This window comes from Leucopleurus acutus (assembly GCF_964270905.1).
Source record: "Leucopleurus acutus genome assembly, chromosome: 12".
Taxonomy (NCBI): domain Eukaryota; kingdom Metazoa; phylum Chordata; class Mammalia; order Artiodactyla; family Delphinidae; genus Leucopleurus; species Leucopleurus acutus.
In genome coordinates, this window is record NC_139154.1 from 88,490,270 (window position 1) to 88,505,858 (window position 15,589).

Consider the following 15,589-nt stretch of genomic DNA (forward strand, 5'->3'; position numbering starts at 1 on the left):
AGACTTAAACATACTATTTCAACATTACAATTAGCCACACTTTTCTTTTTTTAAATATCAAGTACTTAAAATAACAACTAGAAAATATTTCCAAGCTACAAGATTTAACATGACTGCTCAAGATGTGCCCTTCCTCTCCCCAAGAGCATAACAACATGCTCCCTGGTATTAAATCTACCCTTATTCACAGGCACAACCCACAAAAATGGTTGCCTGGGCCCAGAGGTGTGACAGGAAGCATGGTCTATGTACTATTCACACAGATCATATCACAATGGGCAACATGGGGTGGTAACTCCTGGCTGCCCCCCTAAACTTGTTTCCTTCTCCCCAAAGCACCAGGCTATTCAGTTAAAATCACATTTCCTGTCTCTCATGCTGGATATGGCCATGTAACTATTAATCATGTAATGTCCCCAGAAGGGATGTGAGCATTTTGGCATCACTTGGTTAAAAAGAGATCTTTGTTTTGACATTTGGCTCTCTGCCTTTCCTTGTGGCTTGACTTCCAGTTATCCTGCATCTGATAAAATGCCCTGGGTGTGGCAGAGCAACATCATGGAGGGCACCGCGTAGTTGAAGAGTCACCTGTCTACCTGGAATGCTTACCTTGGGCTGTTAACGCCACAGAGATATAAGACAATGAATTATTGCTGGATCTTTGTGGAAGCAGTCTAGCCTTCCCCCACCTAATACACTCCCTATCTCAGAACTGCATTCTGCCAGTCTCTGAGTTCCTATGTGTGGCATGCCAAGCTGGCCTGTCTGCACACAGCTGCTGTTTCCCAGGAGTCTACACCAGACCACCACGGTACTTGATCCTCTTTTAATTAGCATGGTAGAAACATTTCAATATCCTCCTCCAAGGTATCTTCAATCTGGTCTCAGCAGCTGAAGCTGCTTCTTGGTCAGCCCAGACCAGGCTTCTACATATTTTCAAGTTGTTCTAAAGCCAATGAAACCATTTCTCTTGTAACAGACTGACGGTAAAATACTATAGCTGTTGAATTACACATCTCATTAGCCTTTCACTTCTTTACCTGTCTGTTGAAATCCTCTTCATTCTCCATCCACATGTACTCTGCAAATGGGTTTTCCTTCTCATCATGCCCATTTAACCCTTGGTCCTCTTTGGATTTTATATTGGGTGAAGTATTTGCCACACTGGATCCATTCATTATGATAGAACCTAAACAGGAGCAAAAGAAAGGATAAAATGATCCCAAAAGCAAAAAGAAGGATAAAAAGGATAAAAGGATCAAGGAAATGAAAAGATTCTTCCAGATGCTTTTGAAGTTCTAAATCAAAGTTATTAACTATAGATGAATAGAAACTGCTAGTCTGTAACTGTTACAAAAGTAGCCATATCCTCTTACCAACTATACAGATGTACGACGCTTTAAGAGTTAAAAGAAAAAAAACATCTAGGCTCAGTTAGCCTTTCTAGGCAAGTGGGTTGGGAGCCAAGGGTGGGGAGTATTTTTTCAAGCCAAATTTCTGTAGGTTCTAGAACGTAACCAAGATCACACAGCTTCCTTATTAACATTTAACTAGGTAGAGAAAATGCATTCTTAATAAACATTGTAAACAACTGCCCCTTATTCTGATTCTTAAGATGTGTTTTTCTTTAAAACATATTTCAAAAATAATACATGTTAATTGTATTGAAAAACAAAAAGGAGAAAAGTTAAGGTCACCAGTCGTCTAACCATCCAGAGTTAAAAATGCTTAACAATGTGGTGGATATAAGCTTCCTGACTTCCCCTACGTGTGTACATGTACACACAACCATTCTCCAAGGATCCATTCGTACAGTAACAGCATGATGCGCCATCGTTTTCTTTTTCTTATTTCTATGTTAACACAGCCACACTGTCGTTTGGTGTATATCCTGTATTATAAAGGTTGGATGAACTTCTTGTGTTCATTCTTTCTAATGATTTCCTTAGGATAACTCCTAGAAATAGAACTGCTGTATAGGAAAGGTGGTTTGCTTTTTTAAGGCTCTTGATCTATTGCCATGCTGCCATAAGAATTTAAATTCCCACTGGTATTATGTAAATGCTGTTTCTCTGCACTCATGAGTATTATTATTTTTTAAACTATTGCCAATTTCATACAAGAAAACTTGCAAGTTATTGTTTACATTTACATTTCTTTGATTTTTACTGAGGCTAAGTATTTTGAGATAAGCTTACTAGCCATTTATATTTCTTATATTGTAATTTTTCTGCTAAAGTACTTCACCCATTTTTCTCTCAGGGTATATATATTGTTTCCTTAACTTTTGTAAGAATTTTTATTACATTTGTCATAATTTTTATTTTTCATAAACTAATTTATAAATAAAAATTATTTTTCGATTAATTTTTTGGTGGCAGTTTTTACTGGCTTTAATTTTTGTCTGCAGTTTGTGTGAGTGTCTGTCTATGGCTTTTCAAATGCGTACATATTTTAAAAAATTGTTTACTTTGGCTTCCAAATCCATTTTGATGTGTTCACTATCATCTGAAATATGTCTTTTTTCTGTACTTTATTTAAATCTTAACGACTCTTTAAAAACCACGGCAGTCTTTACTCACTCTATACCACCTCCCCTAAGCTCTTGTATGTAATGAGCATGGTGTTAATACTACTTAATTGTTCTGTTTCATATGTTTAATTTTTCTCTTTCCAATTATAAACTCATGAAACACAAGATGTAGGTTTCTATATTTTGTAACCTACCTCAGCATTAGGAACTCCATATCTACTGTGGATCATCGTGTTTAGGCAACTTTCCCTTTCCAGCCTGTCTCCTTCCAGTCTCAACTCAATCCCCTCCCAACAATCCCTGGGGCATTTTTAAGCTTTAACAAATTATTTCCTCACTCATTTCTATCTTGGCAACACTCATGAAAAAGTCCTTCTCTGCTTCTGGGTACACTAAAAAAATTACTGCTTACTCCCCTTTAAAATTTTTGCAATTTTCTAACCTGTTATGAACATTAGAAAATCTCATCTTCTTAAAAGACAAAGTAGAATTGTGAAGAGTAATAAGACTAGATGGAAAAACAACTCAGTGATAGCTCAAAAAGAATTTAAGACAGAACCCACTTAATTCACTGTTGGTTTAAATAGGGCACCTAGTATGAAATATATCAGTTTAACATATTTCAGATAGAGACAAACGAAATCAATGATTATTCCAAATACTGCTCCAGAATAATAATTCCATAAGGCTATAAAAGGGAGGAAACCAGCTCTTGACTTTCACCACTTCCATTTGCAGCATAACAATGATAGAATTAAGTCTGCTCTAAATGCCAGGGCAACTGCATAAGTAAGTATTCCTAGTCAGAGACCTTTTTTTTCTTTTTGGCTGCGTTGGGTCTTCGTTGCCGTGCATGGGCTTTTTCTAGTTGCTGCAGGGGGGGGTTACTCTTCTTTGCGGTGCGTGGGATTCTCATTGCAGTGGCTTCTCTTGTTGCAGAGCACGGGCTCTAGGCACACCAGCTTCAGTAGTTGCAGCATGCAGGCTCAGTAGTTGCGGCACACAGGCCCTAGAGAGTGCGGGCTTCAGTAGTTGTGGTGCGTGGGCTCAGTAGTTACAGCATGTGGGCTCTAGGGCATGCGGGCTTCAGTAGTTGTGGCGTGTGGGCTCAGTAGTTGTGACGCACGGGCTTAGTTGCTCTGCAGCATGTGGAATCTTCCCACACCAGGGACCAAACCTGTGTACCCTGCATTGGCAGGTGGATTCTTAACCACTGTGCCACCAGGGAAGTCCCAAATCAGAGACTCTTAAAGGTCTTGAACCTTGCTGGGTAGCATATTACATTCAGTATATAGTATTTTCAAAGATTCACTTGGCAGTTGTTTACCACCAACACTGATTTTTCCCCACATTACGGAAATCACCCACAGAGAATCAGAGTTCAGTTTTCTAAAACATCTGCCTTTGCCCAAAAAATAAATCCTGAGTGCACATGACCATAAGGAAAAAGGGAAAACAGAGGAAGAAAGAACAGAATAACCCTGCTAATTCAAGAGCAAGGCAGAGCACAGAGAACAAACTGCAGGATACACCTTCATGAGAAAGGGAATGGAAAATTACCACAAACTCAACATGGGGATTATCCAATTTAACACAAACACTTTAGAGAAGCTGAAAGCACTGAGATATGAGACTGTCAGTACTGGGAAAGTGGTTCTCTCCACAGTAGGTTATACAGTATTGATTCGTATTTTATACCATTCCACCTGTGTTTTCCACACAATTGGGAAGTTTGGTTTCTCTAAATAGCAGCAATCCAACGACTTAATTTGTGCAGTGTTTTAACAATTTATAAAGTACTTTCATATCTATGCTGTAACTTAAGGCACATCATCTGTCCAACCTCACTTGTAAAAAACCACCCAGACAGTGCTAAAGTAAGACCAAAGAAGGTACTGGTTCAGGGGTTAAGCAAACTGGGCTGCTGGGTTAGTTCAATAACAACACTGGTTTGTGGGCCTTCTGGGTGACAGTGAATTGGTGCTTAATGTGCCCCTCGACTTTAGAAGTGGGGTGGGAATGGGGAGATTTTGCTGGAGAATGGTAACTCCTAGGTAAGACACTTGGGGAATGCCTTCCAACTTGAGGAAGACACCAGGTAAGATACCACCATTGCCTGTAACTTCCCTGACTTTCCTGCCCTGTAACTTCCCTGACTTTCCTGCTTCCGAAGTTGCATGTTAACATTCTCTGTTTCCAGCCCCTCTCCAGCTCACCATCCATCATGCATGCCCTCCAACAGCACAGTGTTTCTCTAATCAGCTTATTTTGACTTTTTATGTTCATTATCTCACTTGATCCTCCCACACCAAAGCATATCCTTGTGAAATTCTAGTGTAGTGGAGACAAAGAAAATACCCCCAAAGCATCCAGAGATGGGGGAAATGCTTGGTTACATAAGCAGATCACAAATCAGAATAGCTGCTACGTTGTCAGCTACACTACAGAAAGGCGCATGTGAAAAGGAATTCGATCTTATTAACAACCATGTGATTGAATTTAGAAGTTCATCTTTCCCGAGTCAAGCCCTCAGATGAGAGAGCCATTCCAGTTGACAGCTTGACTGTAACTTCATGAGATACTCGGAGATAGAGGCACCCAGATAAGCTGTTCCCAGATTCCGGACCCACAGGAACTGTGAGATAATAAATGTTTGTTGTTTTAACCTGCTAATCTTTGGGGTAAGTTGTTATATAGTAATAAATAACTAACACAGGTGTTCAATGAACACTGACAACTATCTCTGCCACAGAGACCACCAGTTGCCACATCTTTCCAATTATCTATCAAGAAGTCAAATGTGCAGTCTGAAGTAGGTCATTACTTGAGAAATTCTTCAAGAATTAGACCTCAGCAGTACATAAAGGAGTTGGTGTCTGGTCTGTGTCTATACTGTATTATGAAATCTAAGAACTACTTGAAACTTCTTCCCCCTCTATCTCACTTTCCCTCTTATAGACACGACAAACATGCTGAAAGTGGAAAATAACGATTGTCATTTGGCTGAAGATGGGAAAGCATGTAGCCCTGTTCACAGTCAAAACAGGAGTGCTAAGCTCCTGCCAAGCACTTGATTTAGCACTTTACCATGGTCAAGGGTTTGTGTTTAAGATATCTGGCTTGAAACAGAGGCCTTGGCTCTCAGCCACAAAGAACGTCAGGGCTTTTAATATATCTAGGATATTTCTAGAATACATACTTCATCAGTGCAACACTTTGAAAAACCACAAATTTCAGATACAACATGCTCACACAAAAAACGGACTGTTTTTTTAAACCTAAATGAGATTTTTTTTCAGAAGGTATAAACCTAGATCGTGCCCAGGATAACAGTCTGACTGTCAAGAACACTTGGAACTTTTGACTCAATTACTGGGAAAAAGTCAATTGAGTAGCTGATATAAAAACTGGTCTCTACTATTCTGTTTCCTACAGTTTTGTTAACTTCATTCAGTCTGGTTAATACTGGTTAATAAAAATTAAACATTATGGACAACAATTTTACATTTTACTTCAAACATGCTGCCACTAGATTCAGGTTTTGACTTTTCCCAGTTACTTCTTAGCAGCTCAGGTAAATAGATGCACTCACTCACTAATATCTGTGTGCCTATCTACCCTTGGCACTGTGCTTGACTGCTGCTTTGACAGGGGACACAGTCCTTTCCCTGTTGGTATTTACACTCGCTCAGGAGACAAGCAAATAATTAAGAATAATTACTATTAAATTAAAAGGAGAAGTAAAAGCGAGTATGAGAAGACAACAGGAAGACCCAATCTAGTCCAGGAGTGGGGGATGGTTCGGAAAGGTTTCCCTGAACAAGCAACATTTAGACTGATACCTGAAGAACTTAAGTTAGCTAGCAATAGGGAGGAGAGGGTAAAGCATGTGCAAAGACTCAGAGGCAGGAGGGGACTTTCAGGAACTACAAGCAGGTAGGTATGTATATAGTTGGAAGGTCAAAGGAGAACCGGGGGGAGAATTGCCAAGGAAGAGAGATGAGGTTGCAGAGGCAGATGGGGCCAGATCATGCAGGACATCAGAGGCTACATGAAGGATTTTGGGTATCATCCCTAAAAGCAATGAAAGACATTAAAGAGTGTTCTCAGTAGCATAGTGACGACTCAATTCATATTTTGAGATCACTCAGGCTGCCACATGGAAAATGGATTGGAGAGACTGAGAGTGGATAATGGGAGACCAGTAAGGCAGCTAGTGCACTAATCCAGATGAAAAAAAAAAAAAAAAGAGGTAGCTACTTGGACTAAAATAATGGCAGTAAGAAGAGAGTAGGTAGATTCCAAAACTATTTCAGGTTGTTCTGGTGAGGAACTGGATGTGGGGAGACAGGGTGAGGGAAATATCAAGGATAACTTTGGCACAAGCAACTGCGTGGGTGGTAATGTTACTCACTGAGCTAAGGAACTCTGTGGGAAGGGCAAATTTTGCTTGGGTGGTGATGGGGAGTCGAGGTATAAAGGGTGATGGGTTCTATTTTGGACACATTAAATGTGTAATGCCTCTGAAACACTCAAATGGTGACACAGGGAGGTTGTTTATATGCATCAGTAGGTGAGGTATGGCTAAATATAGAAATCTGGACTCGTTGTTTACATAAATGATAACAGAAGTCATGGGACTAGAAGATATTGCCTAGGGAAAAAGGGCAAAGTGAGATGAGAAGAGGGTCCAGGACCCAGACCTGACAAGTGTGAATATTTTAAAAAGTCAGTTATAGGAGGAGATAGTATAGAAAAGGAGACAGAGAAGGAAACCAGAAGAGTGTGCCATCACAGAAATCAAGGGAGGACAGAACCCCCGTGTAGTGAGTTGAATGGCAGCTCCCCAAAAGATATGTTCATATCCTAATCCCTAGAACCTGTGAAGGCTACATTGTTTAGAATAGGGGTCTTTGCGGATGCAATTAAATTAAGGACCTTGAGATACGTAGATCATTCTGGATTATCCCAGTAGGCCCTAAATCCAATGATGTGTCCTTATAAGAGAAAAGCAGAGGGAGATTTGAGACAGAGAGAAGGTGGCAGCGTGACCAGGGAGGCAGAGATTGGAGTGATGTGGCCACAAGCCAAGGAATGCCTATAGGCACCAGAAGTTAAAGAGGCAAAGAACAGATTCTCCCCAACAGCCTCCAGAGAGAGCCCAGCCCTCCCAACACCTTGGTTTTTGACTTCTGGGCTCCAGAACTGCAAGAGAATAAATTTATGTTGTTTTAAGCCACCAGTTTGTGGTAATCTGTTACACAGGGGACTGACACACCCAGTAAGGCAGGTGTGTTGAAGGCTGATGCAAGGTCAAAAGGAAGGCTGAAGAGTGTCCACAGAATTTAGGACCATGGAGGTCTCTGATGACCTTAATGAAAGCAGTATCCATAAAGAGAAATGAGGGAGAAAGTCAAATGGATGAGGTATGAATTGCAGGGACAGGAAGTATTAGATACTCTCTCAAGGAGGCCAGCTGCCAAGGAAAGGAATAGGAATGAACAGGAACTGGAGGGGTGAGAGGTCCCTGGAAACTTTAAAGACTGGACAGTCTAGAACATGTTTAAATGTTCACAGAAAGAGTCTAGTAGAGACAGAGAGGCTACAAATAAAGGAGAAGGAAGGAATAACTGATAGTCTAGGCCATCGGAAGGTAGGAAGGGATACTTCCCTACTTTATTTTACCCTTCCAAAACTCTTGAGAGGTAAATAGGCCATAGCAAAAGCACTGAGTTCACTGAAACACTTCAAGGTTGAATTAACTGTTTGTGATCACACGATCAATAAATGGTGATGCAGGGAATTCAACACACATGTTCTCTGTCCTCCTTTCCTCCTTCCCTCCTTCCCACTTGCTGACTCTATTCCAGCCACATTATTTACTAACTCTTCCCTGAGGACACTGGCATCCTTCCTCTGGGCCTTGCAGAGGTTATTCCCATGATCTGGAATGCTTTTCCCTCAGATGTCTGACTCATCTGCCTCCCTCTAGACTGTTCAAATTCCACCTTCCCAGTAAGACTTATCCTGTCTACCATTTAAGTTGAAAGCCTTGCTTCTCTCTGCCCACAATCTCAACTCACCACATACTGCTTAATCTCCATAGCATTTATTACTGGCTAACCTACCAGATAATGTACATGGGTTTCTGTTCTCCCCTCCAACTGGAAGACAGGCTGCATAGACTCAGGAATTTTGCCATTATGAAACCTAGTGGAGGCCCAGCAGAACTCTAGGGTCAGCCAGAACTGGGCACAATTATAACTCTTGTGATTTGATATTTCAGCAGTTTAGCTCAGAGCCAAGCCAGTTATTAAAGAGGATCTTTTCTGCTATTTTAAGCAGCATGGTAAATTTGAGGTAAACTTAAATTTTCAATAATTACAGAGCAGGTATGAACTCTTCCTTTGTTTCTCCAGACACGTGAACCTGGGTGCCAAATCCATCCTCTCTGGGAGGAGTGGGAATGTATGAAGATGACTGGCCTAAGTCTCAACTGAATAAAAAGATGCCCCGAAAGACATTTAAACATTTTCAAAAACTAAAATCTTAAAGTGTGGTTCCTTATCACACATCAGGGATTATCTAGCCTCCAGTGTGGCTGGAGTGGTAAGGGGACAGAGAGACATATAGAGAAGCCAGGGTGAGTCACCCCATCTCTCCCTCCTCTGGAACTTAGTTCCTCCTGATTGTCACTCGTTACACTGAGAACAGATTTCAGGACTCAGCACATGCAGCCAAAACGTGTGGCTAATTCCACATCCCAGTCACTGGGACACAAAATTTGGGGGCCTTAAGTCTGGCTCACACATCAACATTCACATATGTCAGTTCTTCCTCTACAGCTGAGTCAGTGAGTAAAGACACATAAACAGAAGCAGATTAATACGAACAAGATTTTATTGACATATATATACATATGTACATAAAGCTGGGAAAGAGAAGGGCCCATTGGGGCAAATGCATAGGGGGAGAAAGCATCTGAAAACAGCAGTGGGCATCCTGCCAGTTCCAAGTCTAGGGAAAACTGGGTGGCCAAGTTAACAGTCAAACCACAGGGATGGCACAGTGGATGATACAGGCAGCTCTCTTCCATTCTCCTAACTGGAACTTCTCAAGTCTGGTGTAGTTCTGAAGTGGGCTCATATGCTCCTCACCCTCCAACACACACACACACACACACACACACACACACACACACACACACACACACACGCACACCCCTGAGGTGTGGTCCTCTGGCTTGCTGTAGGAAGAGAAGAGGTTAAGTTTCACCTAAAGGGGCTGAGCCGCTTTCCAGTGAGGCAAAGTCCATTCATGGTTACACAGTTTGCAGAATAAGATCTGCTCTTCATTTGTTGAGTTTCTTCACAGAAGAAAGGAATTAGCTGATGGCTCCTATGAAGCCCTGGGCAGGTTATGAGGCTGCCAGACTCCTATGAGCACAGGCACAGCTGCCCTGACCAGGAGCCTCCAAACACAATGCTGGCTCGTCTAAGTCAGAGGGGTGTCCTGACTTGGGGACCCCAGTGTTCTGAGAGTAGAGGTTCCTCTCTAAATATGGATGGCGCTATCCCCCATGGCGCCACCTGGGTTTTGGCTGGGGGGGGGGCAGGTGCTTTGTATGAATGAGGCACCAGAAGTGTATGCAGTCACAGCAGGTGTGGTGCTGTCCCCCATGGCCCCCCGTTCTCTGCACAGATGGGTTCCAAGTCTGATGGCAGTTAATACACAGGGCCTCCGGGCACCCGTGAGATGTTGTTCCCTCCATCCACACCACCTGTGTATGGCCAGGTGGGCCCCAGTTGTAAGCAGGAATACCAGGTCCTCCAATCACGGGCATGATGTTGTGCCCTCCTATACGACCACCACCTGGATTGTGGGCAGGTGGGCCCCTTGTATTTGGAAATAAGGTAGAACTAGAAGTGTGTTGAAACCCACGGGTGGTACCCACACTTGCAACTCCAGCAGATGTGGTGTGCTCTGATGGGAGGTGGAAACTGACACGTCCCTTGACAGATTTCATCTCCTTGGGGATGGAACTTTTAAATGTAGATTTTCTACATCCAGATGGGCCCTGGGTGCAGTGATGGAAAGTGGCCTCCAGTCATGCGGATGGTGTTATCCCCTGCCATCACCATACCACCTGTATTCAGCCCAGGTAGGCCCCAGGTATTTGGATTTAAGGTGGAATCAGGTATGCTCCCAAATGCTGGGATGGTGCCTGTCCCTCCTACTGCAGCAGCCTTGCCGTGGTCAGGTAGATCGTAGGTTGTCTGGCCCAAAGTAGGAACAGAAGCAGTGCTGGGTGCCCCACTTAGTCCTGCCCCAAAGTTAAGTGGTCTGGATGCCTCTGAATGAGCGAGCCCTGGGGCTGACACACTGACTCCAAGGCTCCCACCAGCTGTAGGGGCTGCAGGTCCCATGAACAGTAGGCCCGGTGTGGTATCGGCAAAGAGCGAGCTACTGTCCCCAGTACTGGGCATCCTGGTGGCAACTCCAAAGCCAGTAGTAATGGATACAGCCCTGGGGAGAATGCCTGGGTTGTCGCCAAAGGCCGGCTGCGTGTTGCTGGTGGTGGCGAATAGGGAAGCTGGCAAAGCTGACTGCATGATGCTGACTCGCAGTGGCTGGGCTGCGGGAGAGGTTAGGACTTTATCTTGTGCTGGGTTTACTGGGTTTCCCAATAGAAAATAATCGTTAGGCCTCTGCCCATCGTTGGCCCCAAATGTGGCCTAAGACGGGAGACCTGGGTCCAAGAGAAGCTTGAAGTGTTGGTCTGTCTGTTGGCCGATGCTGCAGGTAAATGAGTCAAGGCATGGGCTGAGGCATTGCTACCACTGGGTGGTGTGTTCTCCGCAATAGGAACAGCTGTGTGAAATGCGTATTGGTTCTACCTGGAGACAGGGGCAGACTGGAAAATGACAGCCTAAGAAGGAGGTGTGGTGTCCATAGTTTCGGTGTCAGAGGTGCTGCCTGCTGAAGCACCGATAACGGCCGAAGCCATAAATGAGGGGCTGGGGAAAACAGGAGCCGAAGCCGTAAATGGGGGGCTGGGGAAAACAGGAGCACCAGGGAGAGAGGCTCTCTGCTGCCCACAGAGGTCCCAAATATGGGCTGAGGGTTGGTTTGGGGGCCAAAGGGATGGTTAAAGATTGAGGTGGCGCAGGGGACCATCGGCACAGGTCGGGTGATGGACACTGGTACCCCTGCAGGGTGCCTCTGCTCCACCCTGAAACCTGGGAGAGACCTAAAGATGACAGCTTGGGAAGGGGCAGCAGTGTCCATGTCAGTGACATCAGGATCTATAGTAGGCTGGAAGGTCAAACTTCTAGATGCTGTGACCATGCTTGTGGAAGGGATTGCCAGAGAAGTCATGGGCTGCCCAGTTAAAACAGGGGGATTGATGGTAGGGACTGGAAGAGGAGTAGCTTAGTAATAGAGAAGGGGTAGAATCTACAAAACTGGGTGTTGGGGGTTCCTTTTCATGGGACGGTGGCTGGACCTTCCTTATATTATTCAGGATATTGTTCCACTGACACTCAGTGTTCTTCTCCAAGGTGCCTGGGTTTTCGGCAAGAGCTAAGCACGGAAGCTTAGGAGGAGGGGGTCACTCACCTTGATCCCTTGTCAGTGGTAGGGGCGACCTCAGCCTCAGCAGCAGCAGAAAAAGCAGCAGGGGAATCTTCCACTTGCAGGGCCTACTGCTGGTAGATACCAGGGAAGGGGAGCTTCTTGATGGGACGTCTGAAGATTTTTCACGCTGCAGCTCCTTCCCAGACATCAGTGAGCCTGGTGAGTTGGGCCGGTGGTCTTCACCCAGCACTTCTTTTGTTGGCCTCTCCAGCAGCAGGGAGCAGCATGTGGTTGGGGCAGAGAACACTATGGCATGGGATTCAGGCTTCCAAGGAGGCAGGACATTTCCAGGATCTCCATCTGAGCAGATGACATGGCTTTCTGAGGAGAAGTTCACTGGAGACATCTGGGCGTTCTCACTCAAGTTGTCTTCTGGGTGCTCGGGAAGGAGGTCCAGAGGCTCAGGATCGCACTTGAGGGAAGTGAGGACTCCACTGGTCTCCTGGGGCCTAGATGTCAATGGTAGATCCCCATTGTTACGGTGGCCCCTCTTCCGATCGTCCTCTCCTTCGGTCTCTGGGTGATCCTCCATCTTTGCCATGCCTCTTCGGGGTTCTTCTTGGACCTTCACCATACTCTCCTTTGGGCAAGGAAGTGGAAGGTGACTGGATGGTACCTAGCCATCTGGATGGCTTCCTAACCTTGACTACCTGCTCAGGTGGTGAATGCAGGAGGGTAAATTTGCGCCCCAGTGGAGGAATCTTGATGGCTGAGTGGCCGAACCTGATGGAATTATGAGCAGACAACACGGGCTTCTTCGGCGAGTCCCTCCAGTTCACCAAGGGAAGAATCCCCAGACGGGAATACCTGGCCTGCTGGATGGGATACTGTCTTTTTGGTGCGATGTAAAAGCCAGGCGATAAAGGCACTCGGTCCTGTGGGACAGCCTGCGACCAGGGCAGAAGGCAGGCACTGGAGCAGGGTGGTCCCGGTCAGATATGGCTGCCTCCTGGGAGGGCAAAACCAGCGGGTGACAGCCCACCGGGGCCCGCAGCGGGGCCAGCGGCGGTGGAGCCAGGTACGAAATGTACAAATTGCCCACGTAGAAGCGGTTGTGCGCCAAGCAATCCGAGAATAGAGTGTGAAACTCGGAGAGCTTCTCCCTAGCTTCTTACGCCTCTCGATGTCTAGCACGCACTGGACGCTGGATGGCTCAACCTGGCGCTGTGACACGTCCATTTTACCTGTCACAGAGAAAGGGCGGTGGGGCAGGGGGTGGGGCGGGGGTGCGCACGCAAGTCCAGCCCGTGGAGAAACCCAGCCCAAGGGCAAAAAGCGGGGCCCCAGAGCCCGACCCCTTCTGGACTTTCTAGCAGCTGGGACTTCTCGCTGTGGGTGGCAGGGGTTTGGCACCGGATGGGCCACCATGCGGAGACTGTTGGGGACTGTGGAAGCCGCCTCCTCCAGAGCTCACCCTGCCTGGGCACCGGCTCTGCAGGCCCCTCAGCCCTGGGTGTGTATCGGCCAGCCCTTCCCCCCAACGGGGCCCAGAGGCCAGATCCTGCTCAGAGCTGAGTGCAGGAGGCACCCAGAGCTTGCCAGGCTGTGGCCCACCTCCTCCGTGGACCTCCCCAGCTTGTCCGCGAGCCCTGGAGACAGGAGCGCCTTCTCCAGGCTGCTGAGCTGCCAGCATCACCATGAGCCAGGAGGTGAAGGTTTCTGAGCAGGGGATACAGAGCCCTGACGCGACTGGATGCTGCACCCCACGATGTCCCTTCCTGGCAGGTAGGTTCTTTCTTCACTTGTTTTTCGAAATTTGGTAAAAGAACATTTAAACCTTCGACTGTTCTTCAGGGTATACAGATGGCAGTGGCTTAGCCGGGATTTGAACCAAGCCTGTGTGATTCCAGAGCTCGTGCTCTGGACTGTGGTGCCTCCTTATCATATATGCCTCATGTGTTACTTTTTTTTTTTTTCTTGTAGTCCTTATGGTACTTGGCCCTAAGTACCATACCTGTAATGAACACATACACTGCAACAAGAGAAGCCACCACAATGAGAAGCCCACACACCGCAATGAAGAGTAGTCCCCACTTGCTGCAACCAGAGAAAAGCCTGTGCGCAGCAACAAAGACCCAAGGCAGCCATAAATAAATAAATAAATAAAATACATTAAAAAAAATAAAAGCAGCAAGGGAAAAGCAATGAGTTACATACAAGGGAACATATAAGGATGTCATATAAGGATGACATATAAGGATGTCCTATAAGGATGACATCCTTACATATAAGGATGTCAGCTGACTTTTCAGCAGAAACTCTACAGACCAGAAAGGAGTGGCACAATATATTTAAAGTGATGAAAGGGAAAAACCTACAACCAAGAATACGCCACCTGGCAAGGCTTTCATTTGATGGAGAGATCAAAAGTTTCACAGAGAAGCAAAAGCTAAAAGATTTCAGCACCACCAAACCAGCTTTACAAGAAATGTTAAAGGGACTTCTCTAAGCAAAAAAGAAAAGACCACAACTAGAAGCATAAAAATTATGAAAGGAAAAAGCTCATTGATAAAGTTAAATATACAGTAAAGGTAGTAAGTTAACCACACACAGAGCTAGTAGGAAGATTAAAAAACAAAAGTAGTAAAAGTATCTATATCTGCAATAAGCAGTTAAAGGATTCACAAAACAAAAGATGTAAAATATGATGACAAAAACAGTAATCGTGAGGGGAAGGGAGTAAAAATGCAGAGTTGTTAAAATGCGTTTGAAATTAAGAGATCAGCAACTTAAAATAAATATATAGGGCTTCCCTGGTGGCACAGTGGTTGAGAGTCTGCCTGCCGATGCAGGGGACACAGGTTTGTGCCCCGGTCGGGGAAGATCCCACATGCCGCGGATAAGCTAGGCCTGTGAGCCATGGCCGCTGAGCCTGCGCGTCCAGAGCCTGTGCTCCACAACGGGAGAGGCCACAACAGTGAGAGGCCCCCATACCGAAAATAAATAAATAAATAAATATTGCTATAGATAAACCTCATTGTAACCACACCCAAAAACCTATCATTGTAACCACAACACCAAAACCTATAATAGATACACACACAAGAAATAGAAAGACTCCAAATATAACACTAAAGATCGTCATCAAATCACAAGGGAAGAGAACAATACAGGAATAAAAAAGAACCACAAAAGCAATTAACAAAATGACAATGAACACATACCTATCAATAATTACTTTAAATGTAAAGAGACTATAGGCGCCAATCAAAAGACACAGAGTGGCTGAATGGATACAAAAACAAGACCTATATTTATGCTGCCTACAAGAGACTCACTTCACATCTAAAGAGACTCACTTCACATCTAAAGAGACACACAGACTGAAAGGAAAGGGATGGAAAAAGGTATTCCATGCAAATGGAAATAAGAAAGCTGGGATAGCAATACTTATACCAGACAAAACAAACTTTAAAACAA

The 15,589-nt window shown here is 44.9% G+C and overlaps 1 protein-coding gene across 2 annotated transcripts in view; it reads right to left on the bottom strand.

Annotated features, from left to right (window-relative positions):
• The window catches only part of PAIP2B (poly(A) binding protein interacting protein 2B), a 39,360-nt gene that overhangs the window by 3,524 nt on the left and 20,247 nt on the right, over positions 1-15,589 (bottom strand). For both annotated transcript variants that reach the window (XM_082851552.1, XM_082851551.1), the window contains exon 2: positions 1,041-1,189. In XM_082851552.1, coding sequence (XP_082707678.1) covers positions 1,041-1,178 — 138 coding nt within the window. In that variant the 5' untranslated portion in view covers positions 1,179-1,189. The remainder of the gene's footprint in view (positions 1-1,040; positions 1,190-15,589) is intronic.